The following is a 21,787-nucleotide window of genomic DNA, read 5'->3' on the forward strand; positions in this document are numbered from 1 at the left end:
TTGTATCAATGGATAAGGGATAAAAATATCAAACTCTTGAATCTTGATTAAATGGGAAGTTAATTAGTTAACTAAAAAAAAGTTTCACTGCATTGAAAAAAAATCACCGTTACTCAGAATTTCGCTGTCATTCATTCTCATCCTAAAAATCACCAAAACTCAAGCACTTGGGGACATAAAGACACACACGCATACACACACACACACAGACCTCAGAGAGTCAGAAGAGAGACCATTGATGGGCCTTTACCTTGCTCTTGTGCTTCATCAATGGCCAAACCTCTCACTTCCTTCATCTTCCTGACCCTTCTCAAATTACCCATTACTGGTTTTCATCTCCTCCTAATCTTCCTCCACTCCCTCTTATAACTCTCACTCTTTCACCGGTTTTTCCGGTGCCCAATCAACCTTTTGGTTTCCTGGTTTTTCTCGAGAAGATTCCATGTCTGGAGTTTTCTCAAGAATCTTTTGATCCGATCTATTGTGTATTCGATCTGGGTTTACTTCGATTTATTATTTTTTCTTAAGAAAAAATAAAAAAAACAAGAACCAATTTCTGCCCCCAAAAACGGCCTTTTTGTCTACTATTTTTTGGTTGGTTGGTTGGTGCGAAAAGGTGGGAGAGTAACAGAAAATTGAAGTACTTTTAAAGAAGCTTGAATTCCCAGGGAACGAGAGAACCCAGTTCTTGAGTTTGTCTCTTGAGGTAAATAAATTTCCATTTTTAATCGAATTTTCTTGCTAATTGAACAACATGGAATGGAGATATCACTATTTTCCTTGGTTTTGCTTAAGTTTCTCGTCATCCGAACAGAAAATTGGCAATGGCATCGGTGTTTCTGTACCATGTAGTGGGTGATTTAACGGTCGGGAAGCCGGAGATGGTGGAATTCTGTGAGACGGAGACGGTGGAGGCTGCCATAAGAGCGATTGGAGAGTCGACCGAATGCGGCATACCGGTGTGGAAGAGGAAATCGCATATGGGTATGGTTGAAAATAATGAAATGAGGCAGCAGAGGTTTGTGGGCATTCTCAATACCCTTGACATTGTTGCTTTCTTGGCTAAAAGTGAGTGTTTGGAGGATCAGGACAAGGCTTTGAAGACTTCAGTTTCTGATGTTGTTGTTCCTAATAATTTTTTGCTAAGGCAGGTTGATCCTGCGACAAGGTTAGCTAGTTCTCAATCTTAATACTTTATATGGTCCTTCTATGAATTTTTAGAGATATTAGATTAAGTTTGGCAGTTTTATTGGTGTTGTTTCTATCATTATTGATCATGGTGTTTTACCCTATTGGGTTGAATTTTGGTTATCTTGCAGTACAAAATAAGACATTACTGTGATAGGTGTTGTTTCTGTGGCTAATTGTAGAGCGATGGTTTTTGTTGGATTTAGTTTGTGATCATAACGATTGGCAGGTTAACTTTGCCTATTGTTGATAATTAGCTTTACAGTCTGACCATTGTGTTAAAGTTTACAATTTTGTTTCTTTTGCAGCACTGAAGGAACATTTCTGAAATGGAATTTGTTGTTTAGTTGTTGATCTTTGTAATTCTAGAAATTAAGGTGTTTCCAAAGCTTTTTTTTTTTTTAACTCTATTTAATTTTGCTTTTGATTATTTTTTTGTTTTCTTTACAAAAGAGTTAAGTGGTGTTCCATGTCAATTACTTATTCGTTTTTCCTGTGTTTCTTTGTGTATCTGACTTTCTTGTTATCATCTTCAACTAGTTGTCAATGAATGTTTGTGGACATTCATTTTAGGACTTTACTTCCACTGGGAGATCTTAAAAAAAGGGGAAGAACAGAATCTGCCAAAGCTTTTGTGATTTTCTTTTGTTCTGGAGTTATTATGTGGTTGGCATGTGGCAAGCTTTTAGATTTTGTAATAGAAATTAATAATTTTGAGAACTGCTCCTTCTTGTGGTTCATGGTGCTTTTGGGGGAGTGTAATAGGGCACATATATGGAAGATATGTATTATGCTGAGAGGGCAATGCTTGAAAATTCACAGATGTGGACGTTGACTATGGATTTTTACCAGGTTTTTAATCTGAGGAAGTTTTGGTAGTGTTTATTCTTATGATCTCCAAGACATTATTAGATGCTTAAAGAAGATAGCTCTACTTGAAATTTTAGGTCTGCCTTTTTGTTCATACTTCTTGGTAATGTTGCAACATGCTGCTGCCACCATTCCTTCTTTGTAATTTTTTCTTTTTTTCTTTTTGTTTCCATCCATCCATCTAATGATCATTTGTTCTTTTGCACTGCCATTGTGTAATTGATTACTGGCTTGAAATAACTACTTTATCTAATCTGATGATTAATTAAGATTCAAGTTCTGATAACAATTAAACAAGGAGATTGCTAGGAAATCTGAAGTTTTAAGAAATCGCTTTTATAGGGTGTATATGTATCTATATCTTGATGTCTCTAACCGTGATGGGATTTTGTGTTTTAATATGAAAAAACTACCCCCAGGTATATATGAGTTCCTAGTTGTGAAGTTCTATCAAGAAATTGCTTTACGTTTTGGCTTAGAGAAAGAAACAAGAAATCGCTTCTTAAAAGTAACATGCCTTTGTTTAATTTCCTCTTCTGCAAGGTTGATAGATGCACTGGAGATGATGAAGCATGGCGTAAAGCGTCTTCTTGTTCGAAAGAGTGTGGTATGGAAAGGCATGAGTAAGCGTTTCTCAATTCTCTATAATGGTAAGTGGCTCAAGAATGTTGATACTAGTGGCAGCAGCAATAACCTTGCTGCCAATTCCAATTGGCCTTCTTCATCTTCTACTACCAGTGCCCATGACAAATTTTGCTGTCTCTCAAGAGAAGATGTTATCCGCTTCTTGATTGGTTGCCTAGGTGCCCTAGCACCTCTTCCTCTCTCCTCTATCTCCTCCCTCGGAGCCATTAACCCAAACTACAAATCTATTGAAGCCTCATCCCCGGCCATTGAAGCCACTCAAAAACTTCCCGATGACCCTAGTGCAGTTGCTGTTATTGAACACACACCGGAAGGTCAGTATAAGATCATTGGAGAGATCTCTGCCTCCAAACTATGGAAATGTGATCACTTAGCAGCAGCATGGGCTTTAGCCAATCTCTCTGCTGGGCAATTTGTGATGGGAGTTGAGGATAATGTGGCCTCAAGGTCACTGCCAAATTTCTCTGTAAATCCAACTGATGGCAATAATAATCTAGTGAATGGTGCCGGGTCAGCAAGGCCGAAGAAATTCAGTAGTAGGAGTATAGGGTTCAATCCTGCAAGCCCGACCTTGGGAGGAGTGAGTAGAACCATGTATAGGGGCAGAAGTGCACCCTTGACATGTAAGGTTACGAGTTCATTGGCTGCAGTCATGGCTCAGATGCTGTCTCACAGGGCAACCCATGTGTGGGTGACTGAGGATGAAAGTGATGATGTTTTAGTTGGAGTGGTGGGTTATGCAGATATTATGGTTGCTGTCACCAAACAATCAGCCCCCACAATTCCTGCTGCAGGCCGCTCCACTGAGGGTCATGACATTCAAAATTGAATTATTTCTTCTTCTTTTCTTCGTCTGGTTTCTGTGAAGTACTCTTCTTATTTTTTATTTCAGTAATTTCTGTTTCCTATGCAATTTGTGCTGGCTAGGATGTAAAAAGGGGGTTTGAGTCTTTGAAACTGGGTTTGTAACAATTTGACCTTTTGCAAAACTTGGTTGCAGCAATGAACAATGTATCAAGTGAAATAGTCCACTTGTGTTCAATTTTGCGCATCAGTCATCACCTTGCTTTAATCATGTTGTACCGTTACTGTCTCACTTATCGCCATACATGATAAAAGAGTTAATGGGGCTGTTGGGGAAGCCCAATTGTCGAAACCTATACTCATAAGTCATAACAATCAAGAAGCGAATGAAAGAGGAAGCCTTTTATCGAAACTCAACGAAAGAAAGATTTTGTCGAATTGATGATTCGTGGACTCTCCACTTTGAGCATTCTGAAGGATAGACATTGGAGATTTGAGCCTTCCTTCCCAACTATCTTGAATGTTGGCTCAGACTCGAAGAAGGTAAAGATGATGATGCAGAGAGCTGCTTCCTCTTATTGCAACAGACACAGAGGTATGCATTGTCTTCAATCTCGCTCTACTGTTGTTTTCTTCAACAATTACTTGGAATTGGCCTTGTTTCATTCTCAATCCTCAAAGCCAAGCAAATCTACAAACACCCAAAACCCAACCAAAATCACTAATCTCCAGGATGCTTTGAATTTGTTCAATTCCATGCTTCAAATGCGTCCTCTGCCTTCGGTTGTCCGCTTCACTCAAATCTTGGGCCAAGTTGCAAAATTGAAACATTATTCGGGAGTCATCTCGTTGAATAACCAAATGTGTCTGCTGGGAATTGTTCCTGATGTTTATACACTAAACATTATCATAAATTGCTTTTGTCGTTTGAACCAAATGGGATCTAGTTTATCAGTCTTTGGAAAATTCTTCAAATTGGGTTTTGACCCAGATGTCACGACCTTCAACACTCTAAAGAAGGGCTTTTCTCTTGAGAATAGATTTGATGAGGCAACAGGACTTTTCAGAAAAATGGTGGAGGGAGGTTGTAAGCCCAATGCTGTTACTTTTGGTACGTTATTAAGCGTTTTGTGTGAAAAGGGTGACAATGGTGAGGCTATTCAGTTGCTTAAGAAGATGGAAAAGCATGTTGTAAGCCTAACGTAGTTGTCTATAGCACTATCATTGACAGTCTTTGTAAGGACAAACTAGTTGGTGATGCATTCAACCTCTTCTCAAAAAATGATTAGTAAGGGTATTTCTCCAAATGTCATTACCTATACCTCTTTGATTCATGGAGTTTGCATATTAGGTCAATGGAAGGAAGCTACAAGATTGTTGAAAGAAATGGCGAGTAAGAGTATCCTTCCAAACGTTCAAACCTTCAGTGTCGTGGTAGATAATTTTTGTAAGAAGGGCATGATAATGGAAGCTAAAGAAGTGGTTGATTCGATGATGAAAAGCGGTATGGATGGCTACTGTTCCCAAGGAGAAATGAATAAAGCAAAAAGTGTTTTTGATCTAATGCTCAAGGGCTCTATTGTTCATGCTTTTAGTTATAGCATACTCATAAATAGATACTGCAAGAAAAAATATAGATGCAGCAGTGGTGTTGTTTGACGAAATGTCTAGTAAGGGAATGGTTCCAGATACCATTACTTGTATGACACTTATGGACGGCTTTTGCAAAGTGGGAAGAACGCAAGATGAGCAAAACTTGTTCTCTAAGATGCAAGCTTGTGGCCAACTTCCAAATATTCAAACTTATGCTGTTTTATTGGATGGCCTGTGCAAAAACCAGCAACTTAATATGGCAATGGAATTGTTTAGAGAGATGGAAGGCAAAAAGTTGCAGTTGGGTATTGTAATTTACAATATTCTTATTGAAGTTTTGTGCATAGCTGGAAGCACTGAATCTGCAAGGGATCTCTTTTGCAGTTTACCATAAAAAAGACTTCAACCTGATGTCAAGAAATATACAATACTGATAAGTGGACTTTGTAACGAGGGCCTAATTAGTGAAGCAGGAGAGTTACTTAGAGAAATGGAAGAGAGAAGCTGTTCCCCAGATGGTGTCACCTACAACACAATGATCCGAGGATTTCTCAATAATGATGAGATATCAAGGGCGTTAGGACTTATGCAAGAAATGGTGGACAAGGGTTTCCCGTTAGATGCATCAACGACGAAATTGACATATGATTTAATTTCAAAGAATAAACTAGACATCAAGGGCAATTGGACTTATTCAAGAAATGGCAGAGGGGCTTTCTCTGCAGATGATTCAACCATAAAATGGATAGTTGATTTATTGTCTAAGAATAAAGTAGATCCTGAATTGGTTAAACTTAATTGGTATGTTGATTTGTTTGACACACTTCTTAAATTAGATTCCTATAGTCCTCTGGCTGTACCTACCAGGAATAGAAGAATCACTCCATAAAAAGCTAGCTGTGCTTCTGAAATTTCTTTTCGTTAATTTTTCTTATTACAAGTTTACCATCTTTTTTATTAATGTTGTGCACTGTGTTTTAGCAATCTTAATTATTTCCTCTCCATTTTTCTTTCTTTTTCTATTCATAAGTCTGCTGATAATTTGGGAAATGGTGAAATGAAAACTTCACAGGCCTTGCAAGCTGGGATTGACAATCTAACTGATGTTGTGGTGCAATGAATATTTTAGTGTGAATTCTGCTTTGTTTCTATTTTAGGTTTTGAAAACAATTTTGATTTTGCTTAATTTTGATGATATCCACCGAGGAGAAAGAGTGATAGACATAACATATTCAACTATTTTCTCTACATTTTATTAAAAGTTGTGAAACCAAAAAACTCTGTAATTTGTATTGTGAAAGACAAGTCATATACCAATATTTCAATGTGATGATTGAATGGAGGGTGTCTTACTTGGCCTCGATCATCTATTTAAACTTATTTCCACTGTGTTTAAATGTCGCAATTTGCTTAAGTACTAAAGTGTGATATATTGTCATCTTTCAGAGCTGCTATTGCTATTACATCGTTTCTCATTCTGAATTTCAGTAAGAAACGTTTTGAATCAAACAAATTCAATGATAACTGGTCACTTGTTTTACTAATAATTAGAAAATGATGCAAGGACAAAAAAGATCAAAAGAATACAAGATTGTTCAACATGAGGTACAAGTGGAATATGTGTCATGCTTATTAGAATAAGGATTAAAATGTTAAAGAATGCTCATGATTATTAATAAAATTAATGCGGTAGCCTAATGTTAAGCCTCCTCAGCCATATTGAGTGAAGCAACATATGAAATACATCAAAAGGCTTAGCTGGTCGGTTCAGCTCAAAATGCCTTCTCACTTGCATCACTCTATTCTGCAATTTCAGGTATTTTGTATAGGGAACAGCTTTCAATATTGTCTTAATTTCGGGTATTCTCTTTGGTGGAATTTGTATTGTAAACTTGCTCCAATCAAGAACATCAGCAAAGGGTAATGCATAGTACTCAGAAATGAGCACTGGGACACACCCTGCATACATGGCCTCAACCACTCTAGGACTAGCAACTTCAGACCCACTTGGACACAAACAAAACTTGGTTTGTCCCATTATTTGGTGGTAATTCTGCCCCTTTGGAAGATACTCATGGACTTGGATTTCATCATCTTTGTCCCTCCAATGCTCAAACAATAATTTTCTTATATCTCCATGAGCACCACCAGCGAAGAAGGCCAGGATAGGACGCTTATCAGGATGTCGGTTGAGGCGTGATGGACCAAGAGTTCCATCTGCTAAATTATATTCCGGTAAGGAGACGTCTGTCCCGGGACGAAACCCTTCCGAAGTGTTAGCATTGCACAGTACTCTCATAAAATTCTTGTAGAACTCATGGTCATCATCTATGATTTCTGGTGCCTGCAAAATCAAAGAAAGATAGGCCTATGAATTGAAAACATCCCAACATCATGTACTAGGCAAAAGATGCTTCCAAACTTGTTAGTGAAGCTAAGGTTCCAATGTAGTATTACTACTGTGGCTGAAAAAGCTTTTCAATACCAGAGTTGGTAACAATTGCCGGAAGCAAGCAAGCATACCCAATCATGACAAGAGAGCATAAAATGGTCAGCTCCATTGCTCCTATTCCAATAGGGGTACTTTTCTGCTACCACATTGATGTAATCGGTGACAATACGAACCAATCGACCGTGAAAGGTGTAAGGGTTGGGCCGATCATAGAGGAAATCAGCAATCCTTTTCACACTTACAGGTACAAAGAATGAATGGGCCTCATCAAGATTGTGGGCCAAAAATGGGCTTTTCCCACTACTGTCCAACTCGTCTATGAAATGGCCCTCAATGGAGTAGATATACGACATGGGCCCATTATGGAACATGGGTATCTCCCCTTCCTTGTAGGCCCATATCTTGAATCTTTTTACCATCTCTATGTGACTCCTGCTAAGACCCAAATAACCAAAATAGTTAGAATCTCAAATTTTCTCAACTCTGAAATCAAGATTGAATTAAAGTAAACGTGCAAAGAATGCCAAACAAATTATTTAAAAAATTATAAACCAATTTAAAAAATCAATCGGGCATCTCTGGATCAGGGTTACCTTGGGTTTCGTATGGTTTAAGCAACTTTTTGATTTCTTTTGAAGAAATAGTTGACTTGGATTAAAAAAATAATAATATTATTGACACAAATAGTTTTATTAAAAGAATAAGATTGCTTACATAATAAACTTTGGGTTAAATTTAATCTCTATAACTGATGCACAAAATAAGGAAGAGACAAAAAAGGTAAATAAATATTATAATTCCAGTTGTAAATAAACTCAAATTTAATTTCCCTTGAATTTAGCATAATTATTGGAAGCAATTTGTGAGAAAGTATCAATTCATGGCTGTATGTACACGCCAAAGATATGGCCAAAACCCCAAAAATTATTTCGGTGAGTATTATTGCAGTATAAACTAGTGAAACAAACAAAAGACAAGTCAAGAATTTGGACCGTTCCTAATAATTACAATTACAGTATTAAATAAACTATTTTCATTCATTATGCCATTAAAAATGCAATCAGGACGACTATAAGAAGTTACCAGATATATGTACATAATTAAAGGAGCCAAATTTTTAAGAGTTAAAAAAAAAATAAAAAATTGAAGAAGAAACTTAACTGATGAAATGCATAGGGATTTCTGTACACACTTCCTCTGGGTATGTAAATCTCTTGTCTGTCAGATGTGTAATTCTTTGTAAGAATGGCTCTGCGAATGGCTGCTCTTGCTGTGGCCAACTGTGCTTCAATCTTGCTTGTATTGCTCTTCTTCTGCTAAAAAATTATGGTACAAAAATGTAGAACCTAAGAAAAGAAAAAATCAAAACATAAAATAAAAACAACAACAACCCATAACCAAAACACAAAAAAAACTCACATAAGCAGAGAAGTGTAAAATTGCTTACTTTGACATGGTCTGCAACAATGGAAGTAGAAGCAGAAGGAGGGTCATTGTGGTGAAAGACTGCCAAAGAAGGAGAGGGTGCAGGTGAGACATATTGGGTGGTGTGGTTGCTTTGTAGCTGTGGAGGGCTAGATGAGGTCTTAGAAGAAGAAGCAGCAGAGGATAAAGTAAAATTGATGAGACTGAAATGGTTTTGGTTGAAGGGAGAGAAGGAAAGGACTAGAAGGAGAAGGAGCAGAAAAGTTAGAGAGAGTAAATAGGGTGATCGGAATTCAAAGGTTGCCATTCCTAACAAGTAATGTCTGATTCACCAAATGTACATTACAGCTAAGTAGCTAACCTCTACCTCTCTCTTGTCTTTTTGCTTTTATTTTTAGTTGAAAGCTTACTTCATAGAAGCCCAAAAGGGCAAAGCAGACAGAGCCCAGGTCCAGGAGGAAACCAAGGGGGGATATAAACAAGGAACTACTATGCTGCCACGTCATAAATTGGGCCTGGGGATATAGGCCTAATGGAAGGTTAGAAAGAGGAATGCAAGTTCATTGAAAAGAAAATTAAAAAATAAAATGAAGTTGGATTCCATTACTCCAAATCCAACCATTGTGTCTTGGTGGTTTGCCAGAGGACAAATTATATGGTGGGTGGCAGCATCATAATCCTTGGGTCCATATTAATTGACATTATTTGCAACTGAAATTTTTTGTACAATAACCCAAGTAACAATCTTGTTAATTTCTCGATTAATACAAATGCTAAAATGCTGTGCTGTTTATAATTTTATTTGCCAGCAGCAATAACAATTTAAGTGACCTAAAAACCATTAGGATTAGGTGATACCACAATTGGGCTCCTCACTTTCCGTTTTCCATTTTTCTCCATCCAAACAAGTTCACCAAAATAAACTCGTCTTTTATTGTTCCCTTTATACTTCAAAGTGAGAGTGTAAGAATGCTTCTCATACATGGTTTGAAACACCAATTGTTTTGGTGATACATTGACTGTACAACTAGGTGGTGCTCTCACCATGGCTTGTAAGTTACAATGTCTTCTCCATTCTTTAACCATCGGAAAAGAAGTATGATTATATAAAGCAATAAATGATGGGTAATTGAGATCAGAAGATTTGTTCAAGCAATTATAAGTGCTTGATCTAGTAATTGCTGATAATTGTTTCTTATCAATATTCATGGTGCATAATAGATTGATATAATCTTGTCTTGTCACATCATATATCAAACCTGGATTAAGTGCTCGATTTGGATCAATATAACCTGCTCCCATAGCTAGAGGTGAAGCAAGTTGAAAATCATTACCAATATCAAGTTCAAGGACTGGGTTTCGAGTTTTGTCTAATGGATTTGCAGTGGTCATGATAGCAGATCTAATAGCAGCAGGACTCCATTCCGGGTGCTTAGCTTCAAAAGAGCTGTCACACCAGTAACATGGGGACAAGCAATAGATGACCCAGACACTATGTTGTAGTCATTAAACAATGACACATTTTTTCCAACCTTGCCTGCTAAAACATTTGGGGGCCAGGCACCTAAAATAAGTGAACCAGGTGCCATAACATCTGGCTTCAAGATGCCTTGAAAGCTTTGTGAAGGGCCTCTTGAGCTGTACCTTGCTACAAGTGGTGCAAGATTAGTGTCTAGCTAAGGGAGTAATATCATGTATTGCATGTCTGATCACTTCTACTGCATCATTTGAGCTAATTACCACACAAGAACACTGAAAATATTGGAAGTCCAATGATCTAGAACTATTGGAGATAAGTATAGCTCCTGTCACGTTCGAATGTGCAAGTAAAGCTAATTGACGACTGAGATACCCAATGTTGTCACATATGATTATGCTATCAGCAGGGGCTTCTGATAGTTCAGAAAGGACTTGTTGTACACTAGTGGCAATTTTTGTAAGGAGGAATTAGTACCTAAGAACAAAGACCATCCAACAATGTTTACTCCATTAGTTAGAGTCACAATTCCACCAAACCAACGATCAGTTGTTCCCGCGGCGACAGTCAAGACCCATGGGAAATCATTATGCACAGTGCCATGAGCCGGGCCTGTATTTCCCCCAGCACATACAACCAATATTCCTTTCTCCATGGCTGAAAACGAAGCAATGGCGACAGAATTGTTATATGCAGGCCGAGGACCATACAAGGAGATAGAAATCACATTAACAACACCAATTATGATGTTATTGCCTAAATTTGAGTTGGACCAAAAGCCAGTGAAAGGGCTGAGCTTGAGGAATTGAGGGGTGTAGGTGGTATCAGAAGTGAGACTTGTATCATCATGAATTGTGATGAATCCTGCGGACTTCTTTAAAGCACTAAAACCATGAAGGGCTTTGTTGTAAGCATATATAAGAAAAGGAGATGGAAGATTATCTAGTGAATTAGGATTCATATCAAACTTGAGGGAATCAATCATAGAGGAAAACCAGATATGGTGGCTAGAAAAGGCTTTAGGCATATGGGACAGGTCCATGTGGACAATATACAAGGACCTCTTAGTCGATGTTGCTTTAAACGCATGGACATTAATTAAGACAAACAATGTAAGAAAGAATAAATGCAGGAAAGAAAAAGAAATTCCATGAAGAAAGCGCATGGTATCATCTACTTGAGACAAGACTGGAATTCGTGATCTGTTGATATAGGGCATATCTAGCTATCAACTACAAAACCTTGGTTCATACTTCATACGATTGAGTTGATTTTTTATGTTCCATATATAGAAAGAGGGGCAACATAAGCAACTTTAAGGATATGTGAACTGGAAGATCAAATTGTATCACAAGGCAGCAAGTCTGAACATCTAGTCCTTCTTCACCTACTTTAGTTGCAACCAATAGATTCAGCTGCCAAAGCAACAAACCAAAGGAATTAGCATCCTGCCTCAGTCTGCAGAGGATCGTATTATGTTTATACATATATCATCATTATCACACTATGAAGAAGATTCTTGGGACCCTTTCCCAATACCATTTATACCAAGTACATAGACAAAAGCATATGCGAGTGAGGTGCTATGCTATTCTATGTTAGAAGCGTATGTCCTCCATGGTGCCTCTCCCATAACAAAACCAAATTGGGCAGCATAAGACACCATGTAATAAACTTAACTAAACTCAACTAAACCTTTATGCAAACCAAAAATGGATGTATGCTTTAGTTATCTTTATTACAAGTGCAGCTCATCTCACTTGTGATAATAATGGATCCTTGCACCTAGATAAAGATCACATTAGAGTATGATAACAAAAGAAAAACAAAATTATTGTTTCTCCTTAGAAAAAATTTTCAGCTTATATAAGTTTCTTATATCCAACATGGGTGCCTCACAAAATCTACTACTCTCCATGTACTATAGCCAAAATTTCCACTTCTTATGGAAGATATACTTTTACCACATAGTTCTTAGTAGTAATTCCTTATCCTTTCTGGCCCATATTATTGGATATCAAGCTGACAGAAGAAAGATGAACTAAAATTTGATAGCATTTAACGTCTTGCCACAAAACAATCCACTTTTAAAAACTGAAAAAGATTAATCATTACCTTTCCAGACAGGAACTTATCAAGAATGATGTTCATCTTCTTCCTTGACATACTCTTCAGTCCAGAGTGGACTCCTACCAGAAAATCGCACTTCCAAGATGCTAGAAATTTAAGGTTTTGTAGTATGTATGACAAGGAACTCGCAGTAACAATCCTATTTACAAAAATTATGCATTTCATATTTTCCTGCAACCTGAAAATGGAAAATAAATACTTCTAAGCATAACCACTATACATATATGGTCACATGAAGAACAGAGTACAAGAATAAAATTAAATGTCTAAGTGAACATTAAACCAATGACAAATAGGATGAAATGTAGGGTCACATGAAGAGTGATGAATGTCTTCAGACTTTCCACAATGCCCATGCTTAAGTTTTTTGTGTTTTCAAAACCTTGGTATCAACAGATGGTCAAAACGACATAATGATCATAGAAGACAGAAATGAACCCATAAATACCAGCCTGAAGGATGAAAGAATTTCAACAAGACGTAAGACCATTCTTGAGAAAGATGGCTCCTTTAAACTTTCTACACAAGATACATCAGAAGCACTGGCATCTATAGGAACAGAGAATAAAATTCGATCATTAGTAGTACTAGAAATGATGTTGCTTCACAAAGCAAACTTTGTTTCATTAATGATTATAGTTCAAAATACTAAAATGCTGTAAAAGTGAAAGTAGTGATCCACAGATAATTAGAACCACATAGCATGGTTGGATACAGTAACACGCTAGAATACCTTTAGCAAGGATGTCATCAACCTGGGCCAGATATCTAACACACAGAGTATCATCACCATTATTTCCTTCTGCCTCTATTAACTCATTCCGCTCAAAGTGGTCCCCACTCGAAAGAACATGACTAGCCTTCGAAAAGGGAAACAAAACAAAAGTAAAGAAAAAAAGAAGTAACCTAGGGACCCCGTATGTATCTTAAAAAGTCATTTAAGTAATCTTTTAAGTGCAGAGAGAGAGAGAGAGAGAGAGAGAGAGAGAGAGAGAGAGAGAGATTAAGACTTACACAAATGGGATGCAGAAAATATTGAATATAGTATAGATAACAAATACTCTCTCTCTCTCTCTCTTGTGAATAAAACTGACTACTTATCAAGGGGATAAAAAAGATAACAAATAATTAGAGAAACCAATAAAAGTGATTAGAGTTAAAGTTGCTTACTTTTAATGCTCCCCAAAGGCCAAGATTTTCCAAATGATATATTATACTCTCATGCATTCTATTTAACATTTCTACTCCTTAAACTTTGGGGGTCACTCTTCCGCCTACTAAGTTCTGCTATACACTGTCAATGATATAGCAAGAATCGGAATAATTACAAAAGATTTGTGAACAAGTCAAAGCCTGTCTAGAACCAAAATAAATGTCAAAACAATATACCTGGCGTTTCATCTGCTCAAGTTTACTAGAATAAGTCATATAGGGGCTGGATGTGCCACTTATAACAGGATCATAATGATACACTCTAATAACAGGAGATGCGACAAAACGATCCAATTCTTCCTTGTCTTCAACTGAATAAACCTACAAAATAAGGGCGAAATTATAACTGAGACATGGAAACTACGAGCACCTAGATCAGTACAACAACATGAGTGCATGTCCAGCCCCTGAAGAAAGCCAACCCAATGAGAATTTGGCTCCAAACTAACAAGCCAGTCCTAGCCTCCTAGGGCATGGCTTTTCTTAAAATGCCGATCACTCATTTATGTTATCCAACACACTCAATTATGAAATCATTAGAATATGGTTCTGACAAAATATAACACAAAATTAATGCCAAAAGGATTCACAAACCACATTTTTGGATATTTTATACCCAAAATAACACTTTATCTTAACCCCAGAACTACTAGCTTGAAATGCATTGTTGACCTACTCTCTAATAACTTAAAACTTTTGAGGTACAATGATAATCTAAGATGGTATCAGAGCTGTGGTTCTAGAGGTCTTGGATTCAAAAACCTTTCGTTCCCATTGCCCAATTTTTTGTTAACATCCTGTAATGCAAGATGAGGCTTCACATATATTTGTTGGCTCATTTCTTATGGTTTAAGTTTTCGGAGTGCTAACAAGGACAAACATGAGAGGTGGGGAAGATAATTTTTTACTTTAACAAGCAGGAAACATAATTAAACAAAGTTTAGTATACTAGAAAAACTGTAAGTTATAATTTAGCTAATTAAAGGAAGACTCATATCCTAAATGCAATTTCCTATATAACACTCTATCGTAGCATATTACCTTATACAAATATGAAAATAGCATACTGCTGACAAACTACATAGACATGGTGCGCGTGTAGAAAAATGAATATAATCTTACAATATATTATTGTAAGCTTATCATATAATACATACATATATGTCATATCTATGCATAATGGGGAACAATATAATTATGCACATATGAGGTCAACTACATCCTTCCTCTAGTTCTACATATACATTTACAGTACAGAAAGGCTTGGCTATATTCTAAATTTTACCGTTGGGCCTATATTCTAAATTTTACCGTTGGGCACCATCACTAAAAGCTATCAAGCTAATCATTGTTAACAAACTACAGCCCAAATCCTGAATAGAAAGCCTTTGCATGGCAAGGATCATGTGGAAGACCTTGTAAGTATGTTAAACAAGGATACTTCCATATGTCCGACAGGACTTCGTAAACTAGATGGGTATTCATGAGGCCCAATCTTTAGTGAAAGCTAGAATGGATGATCGATTACTCTAAAGAAATAAAAACAAGGATTTGCAACCCATATATATCTCAAATTTAAAAATCCAGAACCCACCTTAGCATCAAGTAATTTTTCAAGACTATTGATGCTTTTCGATAAATTTGCACCTGAAAGAGTAAAACATACATGTAAAACTAGGAAATTAAAAAGGAGCAAGTCATTAACCTTCTAGACATGAACAGCAATAACTAGAAGTTACACAAACAACATAAGGGATAACCATTAACCAGCAAGATAGGGATCCAAGAAATATGCCCTAGAACAAGAAAATGATTATTATAAAATACTTTCTCACTATAGCTGTCTGGATGAAGCTTTTATTAGATCTTTCAACAAACTTTACTTCATGTATGTGGGTCTCTACGTGTGTGTATCTATATATAGTGGAACCCAAAAACCAAATGCTCCTACCATCATTGCCAAGCTTCATAAACCTTAGAAAGAAGCAGAAGGCAAGCCAAGAAAGCAGCAAGACAAGCGTGGCTTGCAAGAAGACGGCTTGGGATTGCGTGAACTTCTTGATGGAGTCAAGGAGAAGATGGTCTCCGGGAAGCTAGCGTAGGTGTCGATGCTAGTGTCAATGGATATGGTGGAATTGGCTGCAAAGAGAAATTTAGTGACCTTCAGTAGAAACAAGAAAGTAAGATAAATGGAAATCATGTTATATCACGTAAACAAAAATGACATTGCTTCAGTGGTTCGGCACTCTCTCTTAATCCAACAGCTCCAAGGTTCGACAGAAGGCAAAGACGTTTTGCAAAATTTAAATGGCCAAAAAGACACTTGTGCCACGTGGCCCAAGCGGGCCCGCGGGCTTCTATTCGTGGGCTGACATGTGGCCCAAGCGGGCCCGCAGGCTTCCATACGTGGGCTGACAAGTGGCACAAGCAGGCCCGCGGGCTTCCATCCGTGGGCTGACACGTGGCCCAAGCGGGCCCGCGGGCTTCCATCGGTAGGCTGACATGTGGCACAAGCGGGCCCGCAGGCTTCCATCCGTGGGCTGACACGTGGCCCAAGCGGGCTTCCAACCGTTGGCTGCCACGTGGCCCAAGCAGTGCCCGCGGGCTTTCATCCGTGGGCTGACACGTGGCCCAAGCGGGCCCGCGGGCTACCAATCGTTGGCTGCCATGTGGCCCAAGCGGGCCCGCGGGCTTCCATCCGTTGGCTGACACGTGGCACAAGTGGGCCCGCGGGCTTCCATCGGTGGGCCAACACGAAGCGGGCCCGCGGGCTTCCATCCGTGGCTGACACGTGGCGTAAGCGGGCCCGCGGGCTTCCATCGGTGGGCTGCCACGTAAGTGGGCCCGCGGGCTTCCATCCGTGGCTGACACGTGGCGTAAGCGAGCCCGCGGGCTTCCATTCGTGGCTGACACGTGGTGTAAGCGGGCCCGCGGGCTTCCATCGGTGGGCTGCCACGTAAGCGGGCCCGCGGGCTTCCATCCGTGGCTGACACGTGGCGTAAGCGAGCCCGCGGGCTTCCATCTGTGGGCTGGCGTAAGCGGGCCCGCGGGCTTCCATCGGTGGGCTACCACGTGGCGTAAGCGGGCCCGCGGGCTTCCATCCGTGGCGTAAGCGGGCCCGCGGGCTTCCATCGGTGGGCTGCCACGTAAGCGGGCCCGCGGGGTTCCATCCGTGGCTGACACGTGGCGTAAGCGAGCCCGCGGGCTTCCATCCGTGGGCTGGCGTAAGCGGGCCCGCGGGCTTCCATCCGTGGGCTGGCGTAAGCGGGCCCGCGGGCTTCCATCGGTGGGCTAACACGTGGCCCAAGCGGGCCCGCGGGCTTCTAACCGTTGGCTGCCATGTGGCACAAGCGGGCCCGCGGGCTTCCATCCGTTGGCTACCACGTGGCATAAGCGGGCCCGCGGGCTTCCATCGGTGGGCTGCCACGTAAGCGGGCCCGCGGGCTTCCATCCGTGGCTGACACGTGGCGTAAGCGAGCCCGCGGGCTTCTATCCGTGGGCTGGCGTAAGCGGGCCCGCGGGCTTCCATCCGTGGGCTGGCGTAAGCGGGCCCGCGGGCTTCCATCGGTGGGCTAACACGTGGCCCAAGCGGGCCCGCGGGCTTCTAACCGTTGGCTGCCATGTGGCACAAGCGGGCCCGCGGGCTTCCATCCGTTGGCTACCACGTGGCATAAGCGGGCCGGCGGGCTTCCATCGGTGGGCTGCCACGTAAGCGGGCCCGCGGGCTTCCATCCGTGGCTGACACGTGGCGTAAGCGAGCCCGCGGGCTTCTATCCGTGGGCTGGCGTAAGCGGGCCCGCGGGCTTCCATCGGTGGGCTGCCACGTAAGCGGGCCCGCGGGCTTCCATCGGTGGGCTAACACCCCAAGCGGGCCCGCGGGCTTCTAACCGTTGGCTGCCACGTGGCACAAGCGGGCCCGCGGGCTTCCATCCGTTGGCTGCCACGTGGCATAAGCGGGTTTTCATCCGTGGACCAAGTTTCTTTTTGGACATTTGAATTTTGCAAAATGTCTTTGCCTTGCGTCGAACCTTGGACCTGTTGGATTAGGAGAGGATGCCAAACCACTGAAGCAATATCATTTTTGTTCAAGTGATATAACATGTTTTCTATTTATCTTACTTTCTTGTTTCTACCGAAGGTCACTAAATTTCTCTTTGCAGCCAATTCCACCATATCAGACTCTAGCATCGAGACCTACACCGACTTTTTGGGTTCGGTTCGGGTCAGCGGGTTGAGCAATGAACATTATGAACTTAACTCCTTTGGGGTGACACACACAAATGGAGGTTGCAGGGGTATTTGGTTGACTTACAGGTCAGTCAGCCGATGTTTAATTAATTTGCAGGGAATATTAACTGCATTAATCCTTGCTTCCAACCAATGCCAACATTTGTCCATAAAAAATTAGTATAAATTAATAATTTTTCGACAGAAATACACACATGAAAGCTAGCAGTAAAATCTCCTTAGTAAAGATGAAAAATAAAATAAAATATTTGGGCTCGCTCGAGTAATTATAGTCCAGGCTAACGAACTAGTAGCTTCCCCATTGATAAAGGTGTACGAGTATTGAAAATATATATCTGCTCATCAGATTATGAATTTGAACCAAAAACTAAGTTAAGAAATACATAATTATGTGATTCAGATTCATAATCTGATCGATTTTAATGTTGATAACCATAATTACCATGGACAGTACGTCTTAGTCTCCGAGGGTGACATGAGAAGAAGAGAGAGCTAAATGTAGCCAAAGACAACTTGCTGGCAACACTCTGATCAGCTACCGACTCTCTTCTGCTTCATGAAAACACTCTGAGACCACAATAATTTACATATATAATGCTCCAAATTTTGATATCTCTGTTTTAATGCCTTTTTGCTGTCCCTTTTATAGGCAGAGATGGGTGATGATAGGCTTGATAGCAGGGGGAGCTAAGGAATTAACAACCGGGTCAATCATAAATCAGGTTGCAATGCTGACAAATTAAGCCTAGCTCATCTGGATAACTACATGTTGCCTTGAAGCCGTACACGTATACATGTTTACAGAAACTCAAAGAAGAGAAAATATTGGAACACATTAATTGATTGAGAGTGATGGATTTTTAATAGGAAAATGTTGAAGTTACAAAGAGTTACGTACAAGCTTTTTTGAAGAACGTTGGCCCTAGCTACTCTGTTTCATTTTGATATTTAGCTTTGTATCTATATTTAAATGTTTTTGATCGATCACCTTTAGGATAGCAAATATGGTGTGTCATCATCCTCACCCTTAAACCTTTGCGCGCTGTCTTTAATTAAGGTCCATGGCCACCATATAAATGGTAAAAGTTCATCTTTTACTGCCAATCTAAAGTTAAGAATTAAGTTAACGTCTAATTAGTATCAGATTTTTGAAATTTAGTAATTATCTAATATGATATTCAAGTTATAGTTTTAATAGGTCCAAGTTCAAAATTAAAGTCTAAATCTCCATTTCTAGCTAGTTATTTGCTACGGAGCTACACCTATAATTCTATCTAGGTGAGGAAGGATGTTAATTAGCTTAATATAAATTGTTGAGTTAATGGCAAAAAAAAAAAGAATATATATATATATATAAATTGTTGAGTTCATCTAAATGTGTGAAGAAACAGAGTTTGTATATTCTATTGAATTGAATTACAATTAATGACACCAATACAAGAAAGCTAAATACAGAGAGATACAGGAAGACAACACTTCTAGATCCTATAGTTTAGCTATTAACTACAACTAGCATCCTAACTAGCTTCTAGTAGTCAACTATACAGATTAAGAAGGAAATATTTACAATAACTTCATATCTTAACAAAATGGGCTTAATTTTTTGGAGTTTAATAATTGTATGGCAATGATTTATGTATATATCCGCATTCTAATATATACTTTCTGCAATTAAACCTTCCAAATCTGATGATTACTCATTAGGAGAAAAAACTCAGGTCCATAACAAGATCTTTGGGCCCACTTCACATCCACTGCATGCATGCATGGAATAAAGAGAATTCTAATTAATGGGGACCGGATGGATGAGTTGAATTGTTCTGATAGATGATTGCTGTACGTTCTGATCAGAATAGATTCTTAATTTCAAGGGAATGGATGCATGGATGCGTTCCACTATGTGAGTTTGGGCTGTGATTTGGTGATAACAGCAGTTGGGGATTGATTTTGTCTTCAAAATTAATAAAGATCTTTATATTCTAGCTAGCTTGTTTAATTAACAAATAACAATTGTTATAAATAAAAAATTTGTTAAGGTTGTTTCAAGCGTACACTAAATGAAAAATTCATGACAGCCAAGTTTTAACATGAAGAGAAATAGTAAAGAGGAGTCCAAAAACCAGAATTAGTAAAAAAGGGGAAAAATATTATAAAAGAAAAAAGAGATATATGAAGATAACAATTAGGCGAGGAATGTTTATGTTCGTCGCCCAAAGTCACTTTGGGCGAGGAACTTACGTATTCGTCACCCAATCTATGGACGAGGAACATACATATTCCTCGCCCAAAGTCTCATTGCCTTTTTTTTTTTGTACAATTTTATGTAGGTTATATTCATATAATGTGATCGTGTTTCCATTAATCCAAACCGTTCAGTTTTTAATTCCTCACTCAATGATCATCATTGCAAAAAATTAGCTCAATCGGAAATGTAAAAGTTACGTAACGGTGCTTGAATTTATGAACGATCATGAATTTTCTAATACTAATCGATCGAGTAAATCAATTCCGATTTGGTCGATTTTTTGCAGAGATGATCTTTTAGTATAAACGAATAAAATGAATGACTCCAATTGTTGAAATCACATTGTAGGCTTCACAATTGTTGAAGAAATGGATATGACTGATGTTCAGAAGAATCTTAAAAGTTTGTACGAGTACAATGTTATGCTGAGGGAAAAGTTGGTGGCTGCTCAGTCTTTGTTCCATTCTTTAGCTACAAAACCCTCATCTCCAGTAATAGAAAGTGACATGTAGCATTACATAGAATCCGAACAACACATCTCCAGTAGCTTCATTTTCTATAACTTTGTAGTGTGCTCATTATTTTTATTTGTTATAGGGGGGTAAAGTAGTTCACGGGTATTGGGTAGTCTACAGTTTTGAAGCACTGTTAATTTTGTTAATTCTTTACACTAAGCATTAGCAATTATATCAAATGATTAAACAAATTTTTTAGTCAACCTTATAAAATTGTTCTTTTTTTTTTTTTAATTTAACAAAAAAGAATGAAGGAGTTTGTTTCATCTTCACCTACAAAATATGTCAATCAACTCTCAAATTCGGAGTTCTTGCAAGTTGCAACCACACAAACATCCACGTTTAAACCCCACCCCACCACAACGAAGATGATTATTGATGATGGCATTTCATTCTGATGTTCACAAAAATTAAAATCATGCAAGAAAAGCTAAACCAACAACGGAAAAAACAGGCAGCAATACTGTCTGGGGGTGTATGTTGGCTTAATTATATGCGTTCTTTTAATTTTCTTTTATGTGATTGCTGGCTTTTGTAGTGAATAAAAGGCATGAGGTAGCCCAGAGGAGGCAAAGATTGAACTCTTGTTGTAGAGGTGGGGTAAGAGCTTAGAATCTAGAGCAATGAAACTCCCACTTATATAACGTTCGAACTACAATAGTGAGGTTCATATATATTAGTTGGTCCTATCAAGTAGCCATATACTGCTACTATTTTAAAAAGGCTAAGAATTTCAGGGGACATCTGAAGGCACATGTTAAATAGAACCTAATTAAGTTGTAATTACTTGACAACAAAATTATTTTCTTCATATGTCAAAAATAATCTTGGTTTGCCACAGCTTAATTACCTTTGCAATGCTTAGCAAAAACCAAGAAGAATTCCAACATGCAAGGTTTTAGGGAAAAATAAAATAAGGAAATGGAGAATCAGTAACTATAATCTAATGTTTCTTTCATTTTTTTCCTTGGAAAATATTATAT

The 21,787-nt window shown here is 38.9% G+C and overlaps 3 protein-coding genes and 1 pseudogene across 9 annotated transcripts; 1 reads left to right on the plus strand and 3 right to left on the minus strand.

Annotated features, from left to right (window-relative positions):
- The first annotated feature begins 188 nt into the window (after positions 1-188).
- Positions 189-3,757, plus strand: CBSX6 (Cystathionine beta-synthase (CBS) family protein). 2 transcript variants are annotated; one of them, XM_086249151.1, is made up of 3 exons: positions 189-706; positions 796-1,168; positions 2,602-3,757. In XM_086249151.1, exons 2-3 carry the CDS (start codon positions 825-827, stop codon positions 3,530-3,532), a joined length of 1,275 nt encoding a protein of 424 aa, XP_086105277.1. In that variant the 5' UTR covers positions 189-706; positions 796-824; the 3' UTR covers positions 3,533-3,757. The 2 variants fall into 2 exon arrangements, with proteins under 2 accessions (XP_086105277.1, XP_086105278.1); XM_086249152.1 differs by having other exon boundaries at positions 815-1,168.
- Positions 3,758-6,750: 2,993 nt separating this feature from the next.
- Positions 6,751-9,284, minus strand: LOC147280642 (putative glycosyltransferase At5g20260). 2 transcript variants are annotated; one of them, XM_086246297.1, is made up of 4 exons: positions 9,000-9,284; positions 8,714-8,865; positions 7,624-7,984; positions 6,751-7,444 (listed from the first exon to the last, which is right to left on the minus strand). In XM_086246297.1, exons 1-4 carry the CDS (start codon positions 9,282-9,284, stop codon positions 6,782-6,784), a joined length of 1,461 nt encoding a protein of 486 aa, XP_086102423.1. In that variant the 3' UTR covers positions 6,751-6,781. The 2 variants fall into 2 exon arrangements, with proteins under 2 accessions (XP_086102423.1, XP_086102422.1); XM_086246296.1 differs by having other exon boundaries at positions 8,714-8,868.
- Positions 9,285-9,808: 524 nt separating this feature from the next.
- LOC147280643 (subtilisin-like protease SBT3 pseudogene) lies at positions 9,809-11,496 on the minus strand (annotated as a pseudogene).
- Positions 11,393-15,851, minus strand: LOC147280644 (dicer-like protein 4). 5 transcript variants are annotated; one of them, XM_086246298.1, is made up of 7 exons: positions 15,748-15,851; positions 15,391-15,443; positions 13,974-14,117; positions 13,318-13,444; positions 13,037-13,133; positions 12,570-12,762; positions 11,394-11,869 (listed from the first exon to the last, which is right to left on the minus strand). In XM_086246298.1, the coding sequence occupies exons 1-7, from the start codon at positions 15,764-15,766 to the stop codon at positions 11,702-11,704; spliced, it is 801 nt and encodes a 266-aa protein (XP_086102424.1). In that variant the 5' UTR covers positions 15,767-15,851; the 3' UTR covers positions 11,394-11,701. The 5 variants fall into 5 exon arrangements, with proteins under 5 accessions (XP_086102425.1, XP_086102424.1, XP_086102426.1 ...); XM_086246300.1 differs by lacking the exon at positions 15,748-15,851 and adding an exon at positions 13,755-13,878 and having other exon boundaries at positions 11,396-11,869; positions 15,391-15,720; XM_086246301.1 differs by lacking the exons at positions 15,391-15,443; positions 15,748-15,851 and adding exons at positions 13,755-13,878; positions 15,624-15,653 and having other exon boundaries at positions 11,396-11,869.
- Positions 15,852-21,787: the final 5,936 nt, after the last annotated feature.

This window comes from Dryas octopetala, chromosome 6 (genome assembly GCF_963921425.1).
Source record: "Dryas octopetala chromosome 6, drDryOcto1.1, whole genome shotgun sequence".
NCBI classification, from domain to species: Eukaryota; Viridiplantae; Streptophyta; class Magnoliopsida; order Rosales; family Rosaceae; genus Dryas; species Dryas octopetala.

Bases quoted from the DNA above. Each gene is read 5' to 3' on its own strand.
- CBSX6 (XM_086249151.1), top strand. From the start codon at position 825: ATGGCATCGGTGTTTCTGTACCATGTAGTGGGTGATTTAACGGTCGGG. The intron at 1,169-2,601 runs GTTAGCTAGTTC...CTCTTCTGCAAG, and splicing joins CAGGTTGATCCTGCGACAAG to GTTGATAGATGCACTGGAGA.
- LOC147280642 (XM_086246296.1), bottom strand. From the start codon at position 9,284: ATGGCAACCTTTGAATTCCGATCACCCTATTTACTCTCTCTAACTTTT. The intron at 8,869-8,999 runs GTAAGCAATTTT...ATAATTTTTTAG, and splicing joins TTGTTGCAGACCATGTCAAA to CAGAAGAAGAGCAATACAAG. The intron at 7,985-8,713 runs GTTAAGTTTCTT...GGGTCTTAGCAG, and splicing joins AATCCCTATGCATTTCATCA to GAGTCACATAGAGATGGTAA.
- LOC147280644 (XM_086246298.1), bottom strand. The intron at 13,134-13,317 runs GTATTCTAGCGT...CTGTTCCTATAG, and splicing joins TGATGACATCCTTGCTAAAG to ATGCCAGTGCTTCTGATGTA. The intron at 11,870-12,569 runs GTAATGATTAAT...TTGCTTTGGCAG, and splicing joins ATAAGTTCCTGTCTGGAAAG to CTGAATCTATTGGTTGCAAC.